General features: G+C 35.9%; 1 protein-coding gene, 1 long non-coding RNA gene and 1 other non-coding gene across 6 annotated transcripts; 2 read left to right on the top strand and 1 right to left on the bottom strand.

Annotated features, from left to right (window-relative positions):
- The first annotated feature begins 1,842 nt into the window (after nucleotides 1-1,842).
- SR34A (SER/ARG-rich protein 34A) lies at nucleotides 1,843-7,960 on the top strand. 4 transcript variants are annotated; one of them, XM_012227228.4, is made up of 15 exons: nucleotides 1,843-2,016; nucleotides 2,463-2,549; nucleotides 3,373-3,637; nucleotides 3,780-3,899; nucleotides 5,650-5,715; nucleotides 5,816-5,890; nucleotides 5,975-6,083; nucleotides 6,219-6,265; nucleotides 6,351-6,408; nucleotides 6,596-6,645; nucleotides 6,768-6,824; nucleotides 7,089-7,168; nucleotides 7,253-7,324; nucleotides 7,408-7,462; nucleotides 7,588-7,960. In XM_012227228.4, exons 4-15 carry the CDS (start codon nucleotides 3,813-3,815, stop codon nucleotides 7,606-7,608), a joined length of 777 nt encoding a protein of 258 aa, XP_012082618.1. In that variant the 5' UTR covers nucleotides 1,843-2,016; nucleotides 2,463-2,549; nucleotides 3,373-3,637; nucleotides 3,780-3,812; the 3' UTR covers nucleotides 7,609-7,960. The 4 variants fall into 4 exon arrangements, with proteins under 4 accessions (XP_012082618.1, XP_012082620.1, XP_089577858.1 ...); XM_012227230.4 differs by lacking the exon at nucleotides 3,373-3,637; XM_089721732.1 differs by lacking the exon at nucleotides 2,463-2,549.
- Nucleotides 7,961-8,384: 424 nt separating this feature from the next.
- Nucleotides 8,385-9,300, bottom strand: LOC110010406 (uncharacterized). Its single transcript, XR_002285379.3, has 2 exons — nucleotides 9,133-9,300; nucleotides 8,385-8,885 (listed from the first exon to the last, which is right to left on the bottom strand). It is a non-coding gene; the product is annotated as an uncharacterized LOC110010406 (long non-coding RNA).
- Nucleotides 9,301-22,200: 12,900 nt separating this feature from the next.
- On the top strand, nucleotides 22,201-22,307 carry LOC119370075 (small nucleolar RNA R71). The gene has a single exon (XR_005177655.2). It is a non-coding gene; the product is annotated as a small nucleolar RNA R71 (small nucleolar RNA).
- The last annotated feature ends 208 nt before the right edge of the window (nucleotides 22,308-22,515 follow it).

The raw sequence follows: 22,515 nt of genomic DNA on the forward strand, positions 1-22,515 counted from the left end.
AATATTTCTAGCAAAAGATATAATACATATAATAACGATGATTTTTTTTTTTGTTTTGTCGTTATGAACATTGTTGCTTCAATATTTCCAGCAAAATAAGCATAATGAAGAGGCGTCCCACCTTTATTGTTTGTAGTTTCAAACAAATCTATGGAAATTGAATCTATACGTTGTTTACTAATTAAATTTTGTAAATTTGTGAATTTTACACCACGTCATTGAGTTCTTCTTTTCTTTCAATTTTTCTTTTTATCATTTTCGAAAATGTTTGATCATCCTACAATCTCCAAAAGGGGTGATAGATGGTGCTCCTTAGTTTTGAGTCTTAATTTAATTATTTCTTTCTTTATTTTGAATATATAGATGAATCTAAACAAAGGGGATAACCTAAAATTGACATACATATAATAATTGCTCATGAAAAATTGAATTTCATAAATTAAGATTATTTAGGTCAAAATACAAATGTTTAAACCAAAAATTTAGTCTCTAAATCCATCTCGATTTTGGTTCATGAACATAATCCAAATAAACATTTTGATTCTTTTATTGAATTGGACCAGTAGGTAGGACGGGGCCTCACAAGCCAAAGCAAACACCAATTGGGAAACAATTGCTATTTAATTTTAGCTTCTTTATCTACTTGTTCTTATTCCACCAATCTTATATACTATGATAGTATGCATTAAGCGTGACATTTGACATTTCTTATTGGAATTTCATCGAGAGTTTTATAAGCAATGTTTAATCCCCTGAAAGGAATAAGTCTATTACCTATTTAATCACTAAGTAGCATGTGTTAAACACAACTCTTCTAACACTCATTTTGTCAAACACATTCTCCCTATAGTAAAAATCCTTGATCAATGAGTTAACTCCTCGCTACCTTATTCGATTGACTTTCTATTACACCAATGTCTCTTCCGAAAGGACTAGTGTTTTCTTAAAATATACTTTGTGCGCTTGTGATAAACTTTGCATTTTCAAAGCTTGCTCTTTGAAGGTTTTCAAAGCCTTTTTCCGATCTTCCTGTGATTCATCACTACTATTGTTTCCTTCTACACTCCAATCTCGGATTCTAAAATTTTAATCCAAAATTTTATTTTTTATAAAAGTTATACAGTCAAAGTGAATAAATAGCTAGAGTAGCATAGTATACTAATTCTTCATATGAGGCGGTGAAGGCCACAATTGATTGGTTCGACAAAAAATGAAAACTAATTCCTTGCCTTTTAGGAGCTACAATTAAATCTGTGCAAATTTTAGGTTTAAGCAAATATTAGAACCTTAGAAATAAAGATGAGCCTAAACCTAAAGTCATTGAAGAATGAAAAGAAGTTCTCTTCAATGGAAAATAATAAGGCTTTAGTTAATAATCAACGACATTCATTTTAGTTTTCCTTCTGCAATTGCGTTTTTGGTGTAGCGATAGAAGCAATACAAGGTGAACGAGGGAGGAGAGTTTGATAGGACTAAGAATGTTAAGAATTGTATTCTATGATTCCTTACCTTAATTAAGAGATTTAATTCTCATTGATGGCTGTAGTGGTAGTGGAGGTGAAGGTGGAGGTGGTGGGGGAATTAGTCGAGAGAAGATGGGGGTGGGTTAGAGAAATTAAGGGTATTTTTATTTTTTAAATTTAAATCTCCCACTTCTCACCTACTTTTCATCTATTTTAATAAAAAAAAGTACTAAAATTGGATTGACGGACTAAAGAATTAGATGAAAACAAACCTCAGGTAAGTCAGAATAATTTTACAAACTGTAGTGGAGAAATTATTAATTTTATCAAATTACAGGGATTAAATTTTAATTTTCCACAATTTTATATAAGCTGGCAGGCGCGTGCTGAACCGGTAACCATGCGAGGCCCAAGCTTCTGAGAAGAGCCACGAAGAAGAAACCCTAAATCTCCAGAAGCTGCGTCAAGCAGGCTGCTCGGTTTGCAGAACGATTCCCTTGGAACTCACATAGCCGGTCCAGCCCACTCTATCTCTCCGCTTCCAGCTTTTTCGGTACAATGTCAACAGGCTCCTACCTCTGTGTCTCTGTTTGTGTGTGTGTTAGGGTTTCGCGATGTGAATGTTTTGATTGCTATCTTTCAGTAGCTTTTTATAAGAATCGGATACTACTGTGTGAAATGGCCTTTTCTTATTTGAGATGGTAATTGGTATTGGTTTCCTTGTCAATTAATGGATTTTCTCATCTCGCTCTTTAGAGGCGAAAAATTTTGGACTCTATTGGAGTCAGTGTATACCGGGGTTGTGAATGCATTGTTACTATTATACTTTGATTTTCTTATTCACATTTGGTTCTGATTATTTAGGTTTTTTTTTTTTTTTTTTTTTTTTTTTTTTTTTTTTTGATTTTTAATTTTTAATTTTTTTTCATTATACGATATCTAATTGGATGTTTTTCATTAGTGATGATAATGTTGATCCCATTGTGTCATTTTGACTAGGAATAGGAATCTATCCTTTTGTCCCATGGCTTTGAGTGTTGGCAGCCTACAGTGAAGGGGACGTAAATGAGAATCTTCAACAATAAGGTCTTTTATTACTCGAATTGCATTCCCGCATACTGTCCACTGGGAATTTTAAATCAATTCTGTGTTTGTGTGCGTTTTTGTTCCTTTCTGTTGGGGTTGGTTGGTGGTTTGCAATCTAAATAGTTCTCTTTTCTAACTATTGGACGTTATTGGATCAGCATATATGGTAAAGGAGGATTCTTGATGATTAATGAGAATTCAGTAAATTGAGAATGCTGCTATGCTTCTCTTAAGCACGTCTGAAAGCACTTTATTCAATTGCTCAAGCTCAATGATAGACGTGCGCTTACTAGTTTTAATTTTAGTTGCATTGGATTGCTGGAAAATTTATCTTTCAGCAGATGCTTTTAGGTCCTAGAGAAAGCATATGGAATTCTGGAGACATTTTTGCTACTCCTTTTCCTAGATATTACACAAGTAAGGAAACCAAGTAGAGCATCAAGATTCTCCCATGACTATGCTGATAGAAAAATTTATAAAAATGACTAGGCAACATATACCTATACATCAAAATTTTTTTTGAACAATATAGGCCGAAGTTTTCTTGAATCACTAAATCGCTATTTGCTTGCCAAAAGAATTCCAGGATTATTAAAACAAAAACAAAATGAGAGAGTATGATGGAGTATTTACCCTCTCTTCTCTCCCTAAGATGATTTCTTAAAGTTTCATTGTTTCGCTAAATTAATGGAACTGGGGGGTATGTGTGTATTTTCCAGGATTTTTTTCTTCAATTTGTTAAAAAGAGAACTGAGTAAGGTAAATGCATAAATATATGTCAATCTTACCTGATCTCATGACACAAATGCTTTCTTTATGATAGATGACAAGCGCTTGGACAAATATGAGCTTTGCAATCATACATAGGGATATAGAAAGGGAGTGGGAGAATCAGGGTGGACTTATGGGTATTATTTTTTATAACTGGAGTTCTTGCTCACCCTCAGAAGAACTATACATCTGCAATAATTCAGGGGAGAATGAGGAGATCAAAATAAATTTCAAATTTGTTATAGCTTTGGAGCATCTTGGAGCGAATGAGCAATGGAGCTTTTGGAGCACCGCTCACATGGAGGATTGCTCACTTGGTTTGCTTCATAGTTTTGGTTTTGCTACCTTTGCTATTGTCAGAGTGCTAATGATAATCAGAACAGGAGTGGATAGAGTTACTGTATTTCTGAAAAAAAATGGAGTTTTTCTCTATTTATGTGGTTCATTTGCTCTCTGCAGTGAAAGATTTGCTACGTTCCTCCGATAGCAAAAATGAGTGGCCGCTTTTCTCGGACGATCTATGTTGGCAACTTGCCGTCAGATATAAGAGAATGGGAAGTTGAAGATCTATTTTACAAGGTTTGATTTAAATGATCTGTTAGTTGAGTCTATAACCAGTGCTGGTTGATTTATAAGTTTCATTCGTTTCAGAACTACCAGTGCATCCCTTTGTTATGCTGCATGTCAGAAATAATATTGCAATTTCTTACCCGTAATGAAGTATGCATGAGTTGTTCAACACTGAATATAATTGTCTTTTTATTATCTTATCTGTTTTTAGCATTCGATGCCTGATGCCATAGTTATAAAAGGCACGCCTTAATTAAGGCTCAAGGGCTTGCGCCTCAGCAGTCCTGAGGCGGGCGACTTCACTCAGGCTATCGCCTTTGGGTAGAGGCGTGCGCCTTTTTTGCGCCTAAGGCTCGCGAAAGGCGTGCCTTTCTATTTTTTGTTTTCCAGAACAAATAACCTGGGTTTTTTTTTTTTTTTTTTTTTTGTTTCAATATAAGCTATCTAGCAACATCACCTTACACAAAATAAATAAATAAATATAAAAGAAATAAAATGCAACACAAAAACTGGTTATGTGATTTGTGATCCAACCTCCGCTCCTTCATCTAGCACTCACCTCTTGCAATCTAGTCTTTAGCCCCATTGCATCCAGATATAACTCTTTCAATATTTCCTCCTATATTTGCTTTCTATTTCTTTTCTTTTTTTCATTTTTTTTATTATACTCTTTTCTGTCTTAACATTAATGTCTTAAAATATAACTTGTCATGTTGCCATTTTTTTCTGATTTATGTGTGTTTCTTTCCATGTTTTCTACTTTTTTTCTTTTTTTTTTCTTTTTATATTGATATCATAAAATATATTTTTTAGATTTATGTATTTTACCCTTTTATTTATTTATTTATTTTTTTGCGCGTCACTTCACTCAGGTGCGCGCCTTCGCTTGGAGGCTAGCGCCTAGGCTCTAGCAGCCCTTTGCGCCTTAGTGCGCCCTGCGCTTTTAATTAGTTTTCTACTTTTTTTCTTTTTTCTTTATTGATATCATAAAATATATTTTTTAGATTTATGTATTTTATCCTTTTTTTTATTTTTTATTTTTTTTGCACCTCACTTCACTTAGGTGCACGCCTTCGCCTGGAGGCTAGCGCCTAGGCTCTAGCAGCCCTTTGCGCCTTAGTGCGCCCTGCGCTTTTAATTACTATGCCTGATGCATAAAAGCCCATCATGCCTGTTGCTAAAACTAGTGGTTTTAAAACATCAAAAGATTTATAAATGTATCAGTATAAACATTACACTTCTGGATACATATATGTGTGTGTGTGTGTGTGTGTGTGTGTGTGTGTGTGTGTGTGTGTCAGAATAAACTTTACACTTCTGGATATGTGTGTGTGTCTCTCTGTGTGTGTGTGTGTGTGTGTGTGTGTGTGTGTGTGTGTGTGTGTGTGTGTGTGTGTTTTAATGAGTATAACAAAACATCAGACTGTCTTTGATATGTATGTTTTTCATGGGTTGAACATAATGTTTTCTAACTGATTCCGGTCTATGGTTTTGGTACCTCCTTTGAGCCGCATATAACAAAACATCAGACTGTCTTTTATATGTATGTTTTTCATGGGTTGAACATAATGTTTTCTAACTGATTCCGGCCTATGGTGTTGGTACCTCCTTTGAGCCGCATGATAATATTTTCTTTTGCTATTTGCTAGTTATGGCTTTCCTTTAAATAAGTTTTATTCACTTGGTTTTGATAGCTGTATGGTCGTTTCAATGGTTATCCTAATACAAAGAATCTTTGTGGATTTGACTTTCTTTGTAGTATGGCCGTATACTAGATATTGAGTTGAAGATACCGCCTCGCCCTCCTTGTTATTGTTTTGTGGAGGTATTATTTTTATTTCTTTTTTGGTTCTGCATGAAACCTATTCCCAAAGAAACGGTGGAGAATAGAGCATTTGTTTTGAACTAATGTGTTTCTTTTGTAGTTTGAGAATGCTCGGGATGCAGAAGATGCAATCAGGGGTCGGGATGGCTATAATTTTGATGGCTGTCGTTTGAGGGTAATAATCAGTTTGAAATCCAGTTATTTTAATGTGTATTTTCAGTCTGGTTCCTAATGTGGCTTCTGATTTCTGTTCACCTAGGTTGAGCTTGCCCATGGTGGTCGAGGACAATCTTCTAGTGATCGCCGCAGTGGCCATGGTGGTGGAGGTGCAGGTCGATATGGCATCTCACGCCATTCTGAATTTCGAGGTTTGTTTTGAGAATTTTAATTTCTTGCTAGAAGGATCTGAAGAATGTTTGCATAATCCAGAAAAAGGTTGAATGTCTTTGCACACATTTCTAGTTTTTATTCTTAATGCCCTATTGTGCAAATCTGATTTGCAGTTATTGTTCGTGGACTACCATCTTCTGCTTCCTGGCAAGATTTGAAGGTTTAGAAATGTGAACTTTTGACAATCAACCAATCAGCATATTTTGTTTGCTAGCTTACTTAGCTGACCAATAAATTGATTTCAGGATCATATGCGAAAAGCAGGTGATGTGTGCTTTGCAGAGGTTTCTCGTGACGGTGATGGTATGCATTTTTCGAGAGCAACTATTTTTAAATTTTGCCATTTTTTATTGCAATTTAATGGAATTGGCCTACTCTGGGTCGGGTGAAAAATGCTTTAATATGTTGTATTATTCTGCATTTAACAGTTAACAAGCCATGCCCTTCATATTCTTACTAAATTGACACTGTTGACTTTTTGTTTTATCAGGAACTTATGGTATTGTTGATTATACTAATCATGAAGACATGAAATATGCTGTAAGTTTCTTCCCCTGCACCTTCATTTTGAGCAGAAAGAGGAAGAGAGGTTTCCAGTTCGTTTGTTTGCATTTTGTCTCTTTCTCTTAACTAGCAACTGATCCAAGCCTCTGTTTCTGCAGGTACGGAAGCTTGATGACACTGAATTTAGAAATCCTTGGGCAAGAGCCTATATTCGGGTAACTATTTAATCTAGAATTATATTAGTCTGTTTGGGACTTAATTTTCTGGCAATCCCTTTCCTATTTGGCTTATAAATATATGCATCAAGGATGCAGGAGGCGTTAAAGTTGACATGCTTATTTGTAGACTAAACTTAATTTATCATCTCCTTTATTTGAAGATGCTTTGCACATGCATGAGAAAGAAATTTGATGTTTTGAAAGCTTCAAATGGAACTGCATTTTTGAATTGGTCATGGTTTTGGTTTATTACTTGTACAGGTGAAGAGGTATGAAGGTAGTCCATCAAGGAGCCGAAGTAGAAGCCGCAGCAGAAGCAGAAGTCCAAGAAGGAACAGGAGGTACACACACACACTATGCACATGGTTACATACATATGGAACGTGTTTTTCCTACATAGTAACATCTTTTGTGCTCTTATGCAGCAAATCATTGGATCGATCTCCTTCAAGATCAGTATCAAAGTCCAGATCAGCATCACCTATTAAATCATCCAGGTATCTAAAGCTAGGTTGCACTTTTGGTCTACATTTTATTTTTGCTTTGTTTTGAATATGTCATTGTTTCTTGGAATATGCAGAGCAAAATCGAGGTCAAGGTCAAGGTCAAGGTCAAGGTCAGGTTCTCCCAATAAGGTAGACTACTTGTTCTCAATGTGTTAATTATTGGACGCGGAAAGAGGGCACTAGCAGAAGAAAGGGCTACCTTTCGGTGAATTGATGAATGCGCATAAACTCAATTTAGCTTTCTCTCTTTGCAGGCCGGATCCAGAAGTGGCTGATCATTTTGCACCTCAGAATGAAATCATGGCTTTTCAAGTGGACTTAAAAGGAAGTTTGACGAGATATGTAATAGGATCATTACTTGAAAATGTCTTGATGAAAACCTAGAATTAAATATTGGCAAATTGGCTTGACAATTAATTGTCAATTTGTGGATCCTGTGGATATTCTGTTTCCTTCATTTATTTTCTTACCCTTTCTAGTTGCACTTGTGCTTCTATTAACTCGGGATTTGCAACCCTTTCCTGATGTGGGGTGTGGATATTGTTTTTAATGCTCCTATTGTATGATCGCAGCGATGTGAATTGGTGTTTATATATAATTAGGTGCATCATAGTGGTGGATGTGATATTTATGTTGTGAATGCCATAGTTTTGCCAGACTGATGATAGAAAATGCTTTCAGCCTGTGATTCGTGCTAAATGTTTTCCCTCTTCACTGGTGGTCTAGTGTTGAGATTACTTGGAGGAATGAACGCTAACCGATATGAACCATTCAGAAAAGGACCAACAGCATAAAATTTTCGTTTGTATTTCATTGTTTCTTGTACTTGGAGGGTAAAAAACAATTTAGTCCTCTAGATGCCTAAATATAATTGTTAGTTTTTTTGTTAGCCGTTAGCTTTTTATTTTGTTTGTTGTGCTTTTAGTTAATAGTTATTTTATACTGTTCAAACTATAAGTTTTTATTAAAAATAGCTGTTTAATTTAAAATGATAAAAAAAGGTATTAGTTATTTAATTAGTTGAATTTGAAGAAAAAATAAATGAATATGATTGTTAAAAAAATTTAATTAGAAATTAAATGGCTAAATATACATTTGCTTATGCACCTAGTTCTTGAATTTTTAAAGAATAATCTTGCAGCATCCCTAATTCTTCCCTAACCCTTCGGGACACTAATTATGCACCTCAAATTTATTTTTTTCCACCAGTAGAGTGTGGATACGATTGCCCAACTTGAATTTATGAAGGTCAACGTGGAAAAATCTTGTCCAGCTTTGCTCTTAGTGGAAATTTTTCTTTTCAATTGGCAACCACTTTCCCTTTCATTTCCCTCTTCTCCTCTTCCTCTCTATGTTAGTAACCTCAGTGCAAGAAAAATTATTTTGTGCTTCCTTTTCGTGAAGTTTTGGAGGGAGATAAAGCCAATCGACTAAGGTTATTTCTTAATTCATCATTTTCCTTCGTTTTCTCAGGGACCAAACACAGTCAATTCATCAAACATTCAATTGAATCACAACCGTAGCCGAAAATAGTCCACTCACACTCCAAAACCTGCAATTAATAAACCTAAGGCAATCACTAAAATAAAAATCATACAAAGCTGCGAAAAAACCCAATTCAGGAACCTAAAATCTGAAATTAGTTTGTAATTTTCATTTTTCAAACACAAAAAGATCAATCTCAATTTTTGGATCTTTTTGCAGTTTAATAATTAGGGAATGTAAAAACGATCATAAAAAAAGTCGATCCATTCTTTTTATCTTATGGGAATTCGAGTTTTGAGAAAATAAGAACTTACATAATTAGCAGAAAAGCAGTGAAATCTCTAAGCACAAAAGTAAGAGATGGGACGAGTCTCTGAGTAGGAAAGAAATAGATGGAAAGGGACCTGTTGTTATAAATTTAAGAATTATTCACGGAATATAACAATACTGAGTTGAGTTGCTAACTACATCGTGTGCCTTTAAAATTGGGCTATGATGTTTTTTGCTTATTATGTCAGACAACTATGGTCCCATCTTCTATTAAGATATCCCAATCAGCACCCGTGTAATTCATGCGCGTCGGCCAGCATATAGAAATGCAGGACTGATGCAAAAGAATGAGCTTGAGATGTGATAGTAGTTTTCGCAATCGCAATAAGTAATATAGAATAAGTAATATAGAATGAGAAGAATCGTATTTATAGGAATTGTATACCAAGTACGAAAATTATGTTAATCTATTATTATTTAAATGGCAACTCAGGGAAATTATTTTAAGAAACTAATTTCAGTAAATAAAAGAGAATAAGAAGAAAGCAAGGCAATTTTTGTTTAAAAGAATCAAGGATTAAAAGTTATTAGGAGTTTTGACTTCACTTAATTCTATCCAATTTATTTTATTAGTTCATTAATCAATTTTAATTGTTCAAGTAGGGAAAATAACCCTAAAATCACTAATAAGCTCTCCCGATGTATTATTAGCTATTTTAACCCGGTCTAATTACCTATTTTTCAATAGCGCAATCAAACATGAATTAAATCATTAAGTTTCATGGTTTGTTTTGTGAATTCATAACCTAAGGTCATTAACTTATGAAAACCCCCACGAGTCAAAACATATAGCTTCCGCATCAAGTTATTATTCTCATGTAATTTATTACCTTTTTCATATCAAAAACTCTTCTCCGGATAGTGATTAATGAAATAAATCAGTTAAGGAGAGAAACTCTGTCTGGACGCATTAAGTTTAATAACAAATTATACTTTGAACAAAGAAAAACAAATCTAATATTATAAATTGGAAAAGAAATTAAGTTACATCAAATTCCTAGTATGAGAGTTTAGTTTGACATAGTAATTAAATAAAACTCAATAATACTCGATAAAAGTTTCATAATCGATGTGAATAATGAAAAGTAAAACAAGATTAAGAGTTTAGAGATAAAAACTAGTCAATAATTAATCCTGGACGGCTTCCTTAAATCCTTGCACAAATCTTGAATGCTTGAAGTCTTGGAAAGAGAGAGAAACAATAGAACAAAAACTATCAAAACTGGAGATGTCTTTACGATGAATGACTCCTCTCTTTATATAGACTTCCTAGGAGAGAATCCGACTTCGTTTAGGACTCTTTCATCTGCCTAAATAGGATTAGATCTTAATTTGTACGTCAGGAAAGTATCTGAGGACGGCCTATGCAAGTGATAGAGACTGGCTGGCATTCTCGACTTAAGACAACACTTAATTCGTAGCACGGGTGTGCTATACTGCACGGTTGGGGCGTGCTAGAGCTTGAGTTCTAAGGATGGTTCAGCACGGGCTGTGCTCAGCGGCACGTCTAGAGAAGAATTTGTGGCACGAGCATGCCCCATAGCACGGCTAGGGCGTGCTAAGCTCTAAGTCTCTAGGATGAAATGCATCACGTGTTGATGTCCTCTTTAGGCACGGGTGTGCTTAGGCAAGTAAGCCTTTGTGTTGATGTCCTCTTTAGGCACGGGCGTGCCAGATAGCACGGTCTGGGCATGCTAGAGTTTGAGTCTCCACTTGATTTTCCTTGAGTCCAGCACGGGCGCGCTGATGTGCACGAGCAGGGCGTGCTAGAGCCTGAGTGTTTTACTTTATTTTGCTCTTTTCTGTGCCAAAACCCTACAATTTTCCTTAAGATTAAGTGGATTATGATTCAAGGAAACTTTACACAAAAACATAAATAAAACTGGAAACAAAAACTAAATAAGTAATAAAAATGCTAAAAATTCTAATAAGAACTATATTAAAAATACTATAAAATAACACTATCAAAATTCCCAAACTTAAACCATTGCTTGTCCTCAAGCAATAAAGCTAAAGACTGAAGAAAAATTACAAGCTAAACAAACTAATAAAGCTAGCTTAATATGGTTGGGGATAATTATTCATAATTTCAAGAGTATCAAAAATCATTAACATGAAAATAATTCAAGTATTCCCTATGCTAATTATATTCTAGCAAAAATTCAATTTTCAATAAAACACATTCCCTTATTTAATCATAAGTTAATAAGATTTTCAACACCAATAATTTATTCAATCTATGATAAATAGAATATGAATTTCTACAAAAAGTATTTAACCTTTAAATAAGATATTTAACAATATAAGTTCAACATTTCCATAGGCAAAATTAGTCATCCCTTCTCCACAATTGAAATTTATACAATTAAAAAGATCAAAAGGTCTTTATTTAGGTTGTAATGGGGTTTTAGGGATATAACCATAGCTAACAAAGAAAAAGGATAACATGGTAGACAAAAGTGCAAAGAATATATAATATCAAGGCTTTCATTTATATTAAAACGAAATTTTGTAAAGGGGGATTCACTTGAAGTTCTTTACTAGCTCAATGATTTGAGATGCTTTTGGCAAGGTCTCTTCATAATACTTTTGATATTTTTTTCCTTGCTTTATTTTCCCAAACTTGAATTCTTGATTGATTATTTCTTTTATGTGGTGTTTCTCTTTGAGTTTTTCTACTTGCTTCAATCGCTAGTATTAATAAAATTTTCCCCCTTTTTGTTGCTATGTTTTAATAAAAATCGAATCCTTCACTTATACATTATTGCACTTAGGGTAGGAATTTAAATTGGTTTAATGGCTAGGCTTAATAAGGGTGAACAATAACATTTGGACATAGGCTTCAAATTGGTTGCAAAAGTCATACTTTAATTAAGGTGGCCTAGGCTAAATAAGGGGTTCAACAAAGAATGCCTAAATCATCTCTTTCTAAATGTAAGCATTTAAAATTTTGTCTCAAAGAAAATTCTAATTTGTTCTAGGAATGCCAAGGTTAATAAATTTTGATTAAAAAACATCTATATATCATAGAATTCACAAAAGATTTAGTGTTTATAATCTTAGAAATAAATAGTTAAACCAAGGAATTATGTTAAGTCAAAAGTTAAAATTTAAGCTAAAAATAATTAACTTCGAATAACAACTAAATTCACTGCAAGTTAATGAATTATGATAATTTTTAAACTTACTCATAATTATTCCAACCATATTAGACTAATGAAACGGAAAAAATAAAAATTTTAACTAAAATTTCCCTTCCCCTAACTTAATCTAGCACATTGTCCTAAATGAGCTTTAAAGCAATTCCTCAAACTTATCATATTATCAATAATGTAAAAGAATAAGAATGTCTAGGAACCATTACCATCATTGTATTGAAAAATACAATAAAATTGAAGGAAAAGATACGAAAGGAGCTGGATGTTGGAAATTAACAAAGCTATAAAATAGAAAACACTAAAACACAAAGATATAATATCCAATATACTTAATACACATAAAGAGGAACAAAAATCAAAATAGAAAGCAACCGAAAAAGAACCATAAATAATCAATATTCAGGTGGTGGAGGTGAATGCGGCTGCAACAATTGAATCACGGTTTGGAGTTGACTAGCAATTCCCTGATATTGGCCTTGCATGGTGTTGATATGAGAGTTGAGGCTCCCATGCATAATCTCTATTGACTGGAAACGGTCAGCAATCATGGACTCCATTCCATTAAGGCGAGTATCAAACATGTTCATTCGGGACATCATACATGCAAAAACTTCATCGTTGGACAGGTTAGATGCTCCCTAAAAAGAAGGACCAGCTCCAAAAGTACCTGCACCAGAAGAAGTACCAAAACCAGGAAAAGGAGTCAGATTACCCTCCTCATATTAGTGTCACCAGCATCCTCAGCCTCTCTTCATCAGGACTCTCTCCTCGAGCACCCACAATACAGTACAAATCTCCTACTTTTTCCACCAACTTCATATGCAGCATGACATCTAAGTCTAGCCTAGTGCCCTTTCCTCCTCCCACACTATCATATACTGGCCTAGCAGGGTTCCAAGCTCTCAAATAAGATGCAGTTCGGGTCACAAAACACCCCATCATAATAGCTCCTTTATCTGCCCGTGCAACTCTAGCCCATCGTAAACATAATCAATAACCAACATTGAGAAATTCCCTGATCAATCGCCCATATAAAATATAATTCATTGAGACTCAACACTCCATCACTCTCACTTCGCCCAAAAATAGTGTTGGCTAAGAATTTATGAATATACCTCAAAGCTGGGTTTCTTAATTTTGACGCTTTTGAAAGCTTAGGATTATAGTTATATTCTCCAGTTAGTATTGTCCACGTGGTTTGATCTCTAAAATCCTTAGGTTCAATTAAGGGCATTTTCAGTTGGGAAACTAAAGATATGACTAACCTCGTTAATTGAAAGTTCAAAATTTCTCCCAAAAAGCCTAAATTTAATTTTGCTAGGAAATTCAACAGGCAACAGTCAAATAAGAGAATAATATAAACTCAAAAACTCTAAAGTCATAGGCACATAAACAATTGCAATACATTGTTCCCACCCAATACGCTTAAGGGGTTCTAAAATAGAGTCTCTAAGCCCTACTTGTGCTAATGCAGATTCATCGATAAAGCAATTTGGAAAAATAGGGCAAAGAGAGAGTTTATTGTACCTTTTCTGCTATTCTGGTGAGTTGATCTCAAACGGAGGAGGGGCCAGAGCTGTAGGAGGAGGAACGGGTGGAGGAGAAGCGGTCAAGGACGGGCGATCGGCCGATTTCTCGCAGCCACTAAAGATGCAGGTCTGCTCCATTTATACCTTGGTGGCATGGTGAAAGAAGGAGAAAAGAGAAGAAAATTTGGTTGCTAAGCTTTTGGTTATGAGAAAAGGAGAGAAAAAGATGGAGAAGAAGGAGAAGGCGGCTAGGGTATGCTTAAGGAGAAAGAATTTGGCTAGGGCGTGCGCTTTAAATAGAGGGAGATGCGCAATAATCGAAAAGGCACATTTTAAAGACGCAGATTTAGAACGTGGCACGGGCGTGCTTTGCGACACTGTCAGGGCATGCTCGTTGCTGGGTCTTTGAGGCGGTGGCGAGCACGGGCGTGCTGCATATCACGGCTGGGGCGTGTGAGCCTCTGACCTGCAAGAGAAAAATGTGTCTTGCCTAGCACGGGCGTGCTGACTAGCACGGTTGGGGCGTGCTAGCCTCTGACTTGCAAGGGCAAAATTTTTGCTTTTCTGGCACGAGTTTCGGATTGGCATGGCAAGGGCGTATGAGCCTCTGACCTGCGAGAGCAAAATTTCACCTTACTTGGCACGTGTGTGCTAACTAGCACGGTTGAGGCATGCTAGCCTCTGACTTGCGAGAGTGAAATTTCACCTTACCTAGCACGAGCATGCTTCATAGCACGGTCTGGGCGTGCTAGAGTTTGACCCTCAAAGCAATTTCCCCTTTTTGAAGCACGGGCGTGCTGATGAGCACGGCTAGGGCGTGCTAGAGCCTATACCTCAACTTACACATGAAAGAACATGACTAAAAATAGAAGAACAACATGGTGAAATATTTGGAAAAATTATAAAAATAACTAAAATAACTAAAATAAGAAGGCTAAGGAAAAGAAAATGGGTTATCTCCCACAAGCACTTTTGTTTAACGTCGTTAAGCTCGACGCACTAAACTCGATTTAGGCTAAACAAGACTTATAATGGTTTTGACTGGATCAAAGTCTCCATTTTGATAAACTTTTAAGTGTTGAGCATTGACTTTGAAACTCCGGTCACCGTCCATTATTTCAACTGCCCCATGTGGAAAAATTCTTTGATTGTGAATGGGCCAGACCATCTAGAGCGTAATTTACCTGGAAAAAGGCAAAGTCTCGAGTTATAGAGCAATACCTGTTGACCTACCTTTAGATTCCTTAGGATAATGTGCTTATCATGCCATTGTTTGGTGCGGTCTTTATAGATTTTGGCATTCTCATAAGCATGGATCGCATTTCATCCATCATATTCAATTGAAGCAACCTCTTTTGACCAACTTCCTTAGCATTAAAGTTAAGAAATTGGATTGCCCAATATGCCTTGTGCTCTAACTCAACAGGGAGGTGACAAGTCTTACCGTAAACCATTCGATATAGAGACACACCAATTGGTGTTTTAAATGCAGTTCTATAAGCCCACAAAATGTCATCCAGCTTCTTGGACCAGTCCTTCCTTGATTGGCCAATAGTGGTTTCCAGTATCTTCTTGATTTCCCTATTAGTGACTTCCACTTGTCCACTTTTTTAAGGGTGATATGGGGTACCTACACGATGAGTAACACCATATTTTGAAAGAAGGGAATCTAAGTATTTGTTGCAAAAGTGCTTACCTCCATTTGTGATCATTGCTCTTGGAGTACCATGACGTGTGAAAATATATTTCTTGATGAAGTTCATCACACTCTTGGCATCATTATTGGGGAGGGCAACAACTTTCGCCCATTTCAAGACATAATCCACTGCTACTAAAATGTATTGGTTGGAATAAGAGAATGGGAATGGCCCTATGAAATCTAAGCCCCAAACATCAAAGATCTCCACTTCAAGGATATTGTTTAATGGCATTTCATGGTGCTTAGAGATATTACCTAACCTTTGACAACGATCACAAAGATGCACAAAGTTAAAAGCATCCTTAAATAAGTTAGGCCAATACAAACCACTTTCTAGTATTCGTGCTGCCATCTTGCTTGCTCCAAAGTGTCCTCCACATTCCATTGAATGATAGAATCGAAGGACACTTTCCATTTCCTCTTCCGGTATACATTGTCGAAAAAGCTGGTCATTACAATACTTGAACAAAAAGGGCTCCTCCCAATAATAATATTTAAGATCATAAAAAAAATTTTTCTTTTGTTGATAAGAAAGATTGGGAGAGTAATCTTGCAATCAAGGTAATTAACTATATCAGCATACCATGGAGCTTGTGCTTTAGCTAGAAGAAGAAGATGTTCACGGGGAAATTCTTCATTGATTTGCAATTCTGCTTGCTCTTCTTCCCCCAACTCAAGCTTGGATAAATGATCTGCTACAAGATTTTTAGTTCCTTTTTTATCACGAATCTCTAAATCGAATTCCTGTAAGAGAAGAACCCAACGAATTAATCTAGGTTTTGCATATTTCTTTTTCAATAAATACTTAATAGCAGAGTGATCGGTGTACACTATTGTTTTAGCTCCAATCAAATAAGCCCTAAATTTATCAAAAGCAAAAACAATAGCTAGAAGTTCTTTTTCAGTGGTGGCATAATTCAGTTATGCATAATTCAATGTGCGACTAGCATAATAAATGACATGCAATTTCTTTTCCTTTCTTTGCCCAAGAACAGGTCCAATAGCATGATCACTGGCATCACGCATGTAATATCCTAGTGAGTTGAGTTGAGTCATTTCATAGAGGTAAGTTGAGTTGGGTTGAATCAAACCTTGTTGGGGTAGAATGAGAGTATAAGTGGACTTATGTGAATGTAAAGTTAGGACTTGCTTGCATTAAAACATACAGCTTGGGTATGAAGTTGTAGCCTTTGTACACTTGAGGTACCAATTAGATATGTTACACAGCCAACTCACTTCTTCTAGAGACTACCCGTTCTTATCAATTTACTTTCCTATTTTCATGTTTATCATTCTCTTCTTACTTGTCCCGCCCATTTTCTTTCCATTGTCAACATAGTTAAGCATTACGTCAACTGCAAGTAAGTAAAATTCCTTGAAGTGTGATGTTATTTCCTATTTCATTGAGTTATATTGGAGATGAGTTATGAGAATTCTTGTGTATAGGAGAAGAAAGTTCAAAAGTTGCAGAAAAGAGAAGCTAAAACAGAGTCCCAGCTTTTTGAAACCAAGGTTTGATATCTCTTGTTATTTCCCATGTTCTTTGCATGAAAACTTGTATGGAGTGTTGTTCATGAGAATTCTTGTTGAGTATTGTTGAATGAAAGAAGTGGGAAGGAGGTGAAAACAGGGGATAAATATATGAAGTGGAAACAGAGTTTGCTGGAAATTTTACCAGCAACTTTATCTTGATTTTGACCTCATTTAATGATGGAACTGGGAATTGTCATAGAAGAGTTATTTGTTTCTCTATGTGTTATCTTTACGTGGGCTTTTGAATCATTCAATTTGGAGTTGTATATTGAGAGTTATGGCCAAAAGAACACAGACTGCACAATCTGGAAACACGTCGCGCGCTCGCGCGGTCTGGAAAGCAAGTCGCGCTCGCGATTTCCTATTGCGCGCTCGCGACTTGAGTCAAGTAGCTCTCTGACTCTCAATTGCACAACTCGTGCTCGCGAGGATCACATGCGTGGTCGCGACTTTGGCCAGAAGCTCTCTGACTCTCAGTGTGCGCATCTCGCGCTCGCGAATCACACAAGCGCGCTCGCGACTTCATCTCGCGCTCGCGACTTGTGCTGCGTGGTCGCGACTTCAGCCAGAAACACACTGACTCTCAGGATGCACAAGTCGCGCTCGCGACTTTCACATACGCGGTCGCGACTTGAGCCAGAAAACCCTCTGACTCTTAAATGCATTTCTCGCGCTCGCGAGGTTTGAAGACGCGCTCGCGACTTCTCTCTGGGAAGCATCTCGCGCTTGCGACTTGGAATGTCGCGCTCGCGACTGATGCTGTGACACTCTTTTGCCTTTCATTTGCTATGTAATTACATTCCTTTGCTCAACATGCATGCATCCAATCATTTTACAACAAAAATACAACATAAGAACATGGATTAAAACAACATGTAAGCATTCATATGATGTGAAATCAAATCAACATGATGAACTATGAAGTTATGCAACCATTTATGTATTATGATGTTATATTATTGACATGTACATAATAAGCTCCATTGAGGTTAGGGAGAAACCATGTAGATAAGGCTATGTCGCGACATAGAATAGCAGATCTGCGCCCCATACAGTTTGGAACTCCGGCTACAGGCCGTTGAGTGAATATGATTAAACCGTGCGGTGCAAATCCGGTTAGGGGCACCAAAGCGGACAGTATATCACTAGATCATACAGTGGCATAGGCGAATCCGGTTCGGGGCCTATAGCCTACAGTATTCATACAGTTTATCTTATCACTTCGGTTTCACTATAACCTTATGGAGCCATACAGATATCTTGACATAACATTGCATGAATCATACAGTATACTATACAGCAAGAAAGATCATCAAGTGAAACATGACAGTATCATGATATGTGTGCTTACATTCCATATGCGAGTAAATGTGTATTTATTTCCACATATGTATGTGCTTATATATTTCTTCATTCATTGTGATATTCGCTGAGTTTAATCAAAGTTGCAGAGTTCATACAGCATAAAGAACATCAGGTAAGATCATGAAAGTATAATGTTATATATGCTCACAAGTTTATTTATTTAATTCTTAAGAAGCCATACAGTCATGAGTTGTTATTAATCATAATTTATATGATGTGACTAAAAGGGCATAAGTCATACAGCATAATGAATAGCAAGTAAGACAATGAACATATACTGTTATGTATTCTTACATATTTATTGATTTCATGCAGACAACACAATGAACAGCAGGTAAGACCATGATGGTACCATAATGTGTAATATAAGGTTCATGTAAAGGAGTTATGAGAGAAGTAGATTAATTATGTTTATGAGTTAGACGTTCATTCGTTGCTATAAAGAGACATTCATGTTAAAATTTACTGATTCTATGAGTATCAATGCTTTATGAAATTGGTATTTGAAGTTAGTTGCCATCGTACTTTGTTTAGTATGTGACGTATAAGAACCACTGAGTTTTATACTCAGCGCGTTGATTTTTATCACGCGCAGGTTGAATATCGTGGTTGTTACTTGAAGACTTGAGGAGTACTATCAAAGCAGAAGTGCTTAATTTGGTCATAGTAGATGGAGAGATGTAGAATTAAGATTTATGGCATGTATTAAGAGTTATGGCATGTATAATTCTTTTATTGTTAGAGCTTATGTGATTGTAAATATAAGTGAAACATGTAATTATTTTGGTGTGAGTAGTTGGTGATAAGAATAATATTTATGAAATGATTGAAGATGAAATAGTTTACTATAGTTGATATGATTAGGTCATGAAAACTTGATATAGATTCTGAATGAAATTAATTGCTAGATATTAAATGCTTTTGAGGATTTATATAATTATGTAAAGATATTTATATAAAGGGTTATTATGTTATGATGATTCTTGGAGATGTTGGAAGTTTAGAGTATAATTGGGAGTGTTTATATTCATATTTTGCACACAGTATGCTATCAGCATGACAAGATATAAGTGCAACCAGATTGTAGCGTCTCGGCTCGGTTCATTCGGGTTAACGGGTGGACCGGGAAGGGGTGTTACAACGCATAAGTTCAAAGGGAAGACTCCAATCTGATGTAGCAATGATAGGTGCTGAAGTCAACTGTTTCTTCAACCTGTTAAAAGCATTCAAACACTCTTTGTCAAAATCAAAAAGAACATCTTTAACTAATAAATTACAAAGAGGTTTTTTGATTTTGGAGAAATCCTTGATAAATCTCCTATAAAATCCTGCATGGCCAAGAAAGCTTCTTATTCCTTTTACTGAATTTGGAGGAGGTAGCTTTTCAATTACCTCTATCTTGGCTTTATCTACCTTAATCCCCTTTTGTGAGATTTTATGCCCTAAAACAATACCTTCACTAACCATAAAATGATATTTTCAATTCAAAACAAGGTTAGTGTCCTCACATCACTGCATTACTAAAGAGAGGTTATAAAGACAAGAATCAAAAGAAGAACCAAACACAGAAAAGTCATCCATAAATATTTTAATGAACTTCTCAACCATGTCAGAAAATATAGACATCATGCATCTTTGAAAAGTTGCAAGAGCATTGCACAACCCAAAAGGCATTCTCCTATAAGCGAAAGTATCATAAGGGAAAGTGAAAGTAGTTTTCTCTTGATCCTCGGGAGCAATAGGTATTTGGAAATACCCTGAATAACCATCTAAAAGGCAATAATAGGGATAACCTGCAAGTCTTTCAAGCATTTGATAATAAAAGGTAAAGGGAAGTGATCTTTACGTGTTGCTTTGTTCAATTTCGTATAACCAATACACACACGCCAACTTGTGACAGTTCTAGTAGGAATTAACTCATTATTTTTGTTACAAATAACTGTCATACCTCCTTTCTTCGGGACAACTTGAACATGACTTACCCAACTACTATCGAAAATTGGATAGATAATGCCAGCATCCAAAAGTTTTATGATCTCTGCTTTGACCACCTCTTTCATGTTTGGGTTCAATCTTCTTTGATGCTCAATTAAAGGTTTGTAGTCTTCTTCCATTAAGATCTTGTGCATGCACACACTTGGACTTATTCCCTGCAAATCAGAAATAGACCATCCTAGGGCTTTCTTATGTTTTCGTAGAACCTGCAACAACCTTTCCTCTTGATCAAGTGTTAAGTGAGAAGAAATAATAACATGGAAAGAATTATTCTCACCTAAGAATGCATATTTTAAATGAGATGGAAGTTGTTTCAGTTCTTGCTTTAGTGATTTACTTTCTATCTCATCTATGATGCTTGGATTATTAATGTTATTATTATCTTTAATATGCAAGGTGTGCTTTACACATTCATCAACAACATCAATCCTAAAACAGTCATTATAATCCATGAGAAGTTTACAAGATTTAAGAACATAAAACACAACCTCCTCTTGACTTACCCTCAAGGTTAACTTACCTTCATACACATCAATCAATGCCCTTGCAGTCGCAAGAAAGGGCCTTCCAAGGATTAAGGATCCTTCTCTATCTTCATCAATGTCAAGAATAACAAAATCAATAAGAAAGATGAATTTACCCGCCTTGACTATCATATCTTCTATAATTCCTCTTGGATATTTGATTGATCGATTTGCCAGCTGTAGAGACATCCTTGTTGATTTTAGCTCTCCTATCCCTAGCATCTTAAAAACTTTATAAGACATAAGATTAATGCTAGCACCTAAATCTGCTAATGCTTTTTCAAAATCAAGATTTCTAAAATTACAAGGGATAGAAAACTTCCTAGATCTTTTAATTTTGGAGGTAATTTATTTTGAATAATTGCACTACACTCCTCTGTCAACATTACCATTCTTGATCATCAATCTTCCTTTTCTTGCTCAAGAACTCTTTTAAGAATTTTGCATAGCTGGGCATATGAGCAAGGGCTCCAGCAAAAGGTATGTTGATTTGAAGCTTTTTGAAGACATCAAGAAATTTGAGGAAGCTCTTGTCACCTTGTGTTTTCTTTAACCTTTGTGGGAAAGGGACAGGTGGAACATAAGGTTTTACTTCCTCTTTCTGTTCTAGGTCAGTGATGGGAATGTTTTTCTGCTCTTCCTTCTCCTTCTCTGCCCTGGTTGGTTCCTCCAACTGTTTGCCACTCCTCAAGGTGATGGCTTGTACCTATTCTTTAGGGTAAGGAGATCATCATGAGACTTTTTCTCTTGAGGTAGAAAACCTGGTAGTGCATTCAAGGCATTGTTTGGATTCTCATACGAAAGATTAGGGTGATTCCTCAACCTATTATCATAAGAGTTAGAGTACGGGTAATTCTTCTTTCCTTGATTCATCACATAGTTTACTTGTTCCAAAGTTTGTGGATTTAAAGAATCTAACATGCATTCTCCAATCCCATGTTGTCCATTACACCTATCACAAGCTTGCACAATAGAATTAACCAAGTTAGTAGTCAACAAGTCCAACTTCCTTACCATATTGTCTACCTTGGCATTGAGTGCAGTGATGGCATCAATTTCATAAACTCCTACAGTCTTCTTCCTTTTGGAGTTGCTTTGATAATGGCTATTGCTTGCCATCTCTTCTATCAAATCATATGCCTCATCAATTTCTTTTTGTTCAAAAGATCCACCTGCAAATGCACCTAGAGTAATCTTAATGTTAGGAGATAATGCGTTATAAAAAGTTTGTACCTGTAACCACTTAGGCAAGCTGTGATGTGGGCACTTTCTTAATAAGTCTTTGAATCTCTCCCAAGCTTCGCACAAACTCTCTTGATCATGGTGGATAAAAGTCATTATCTCATTGCACAGTTTTGTGGTTTTTGAGGATGGAAAGAATTTTGCTAAAAATTTTTGGGCTAATTCCTCCCATGTTGTAAAACTTCCAGCAGGGAATGATTGTAACCAGGATCGGGCTTTGTCCCTAAGAGTGAAAGAAAAGAGTCTTAATTTTATGGCATCCTCAGAAACTCCATTTTTTTTTAAAGTATCACAAATCTCTAAGAAATTTGTGATATGGGTA

Source organism: Jatropha curcas, chromosome 5 (genome assembly GCF_041381405.1).
Source record: "Jatropha curcas cultivar XTBG-Jc1 chromosome 5, XTBG_Jcur_1.0, whole genome shotgun sequence".
Lineage (NCBI taxonomy): Eukaryota > Viridiplantae > Streptophyta > Magnoliopsida > Malpighiales > Euphorbiaceae > Jatropha > Jatropha curcas.

What these genes read in the sequence shown, in the direction of transcription:
- SR34A (XM_012227228.4), top strand. Translation starts at nt 3,813, where the DNA reads ATGAGTGGCCGCTTTTCTCGGACGATCTATGTTGGCAACTTGCCGTCA. An exon ending in CTTGTTATTGTTTTGTGGAG is followed by an intron (nt 5,716 to 5,815) that starts GTATTATTTTTA and finishes TTTCTTTTGTAG; the next exon opens with TTTGAGAATGCTCGGGATGC. An exon ending in AGTCCAAGAAGGAACAGGAG is followed by an intron (nt 7,169 to 7,252) that starts GTACACACACAC and finishes GCTCTTATGCAG; the next exon opens with CAAATCATTGGATCGATCTC.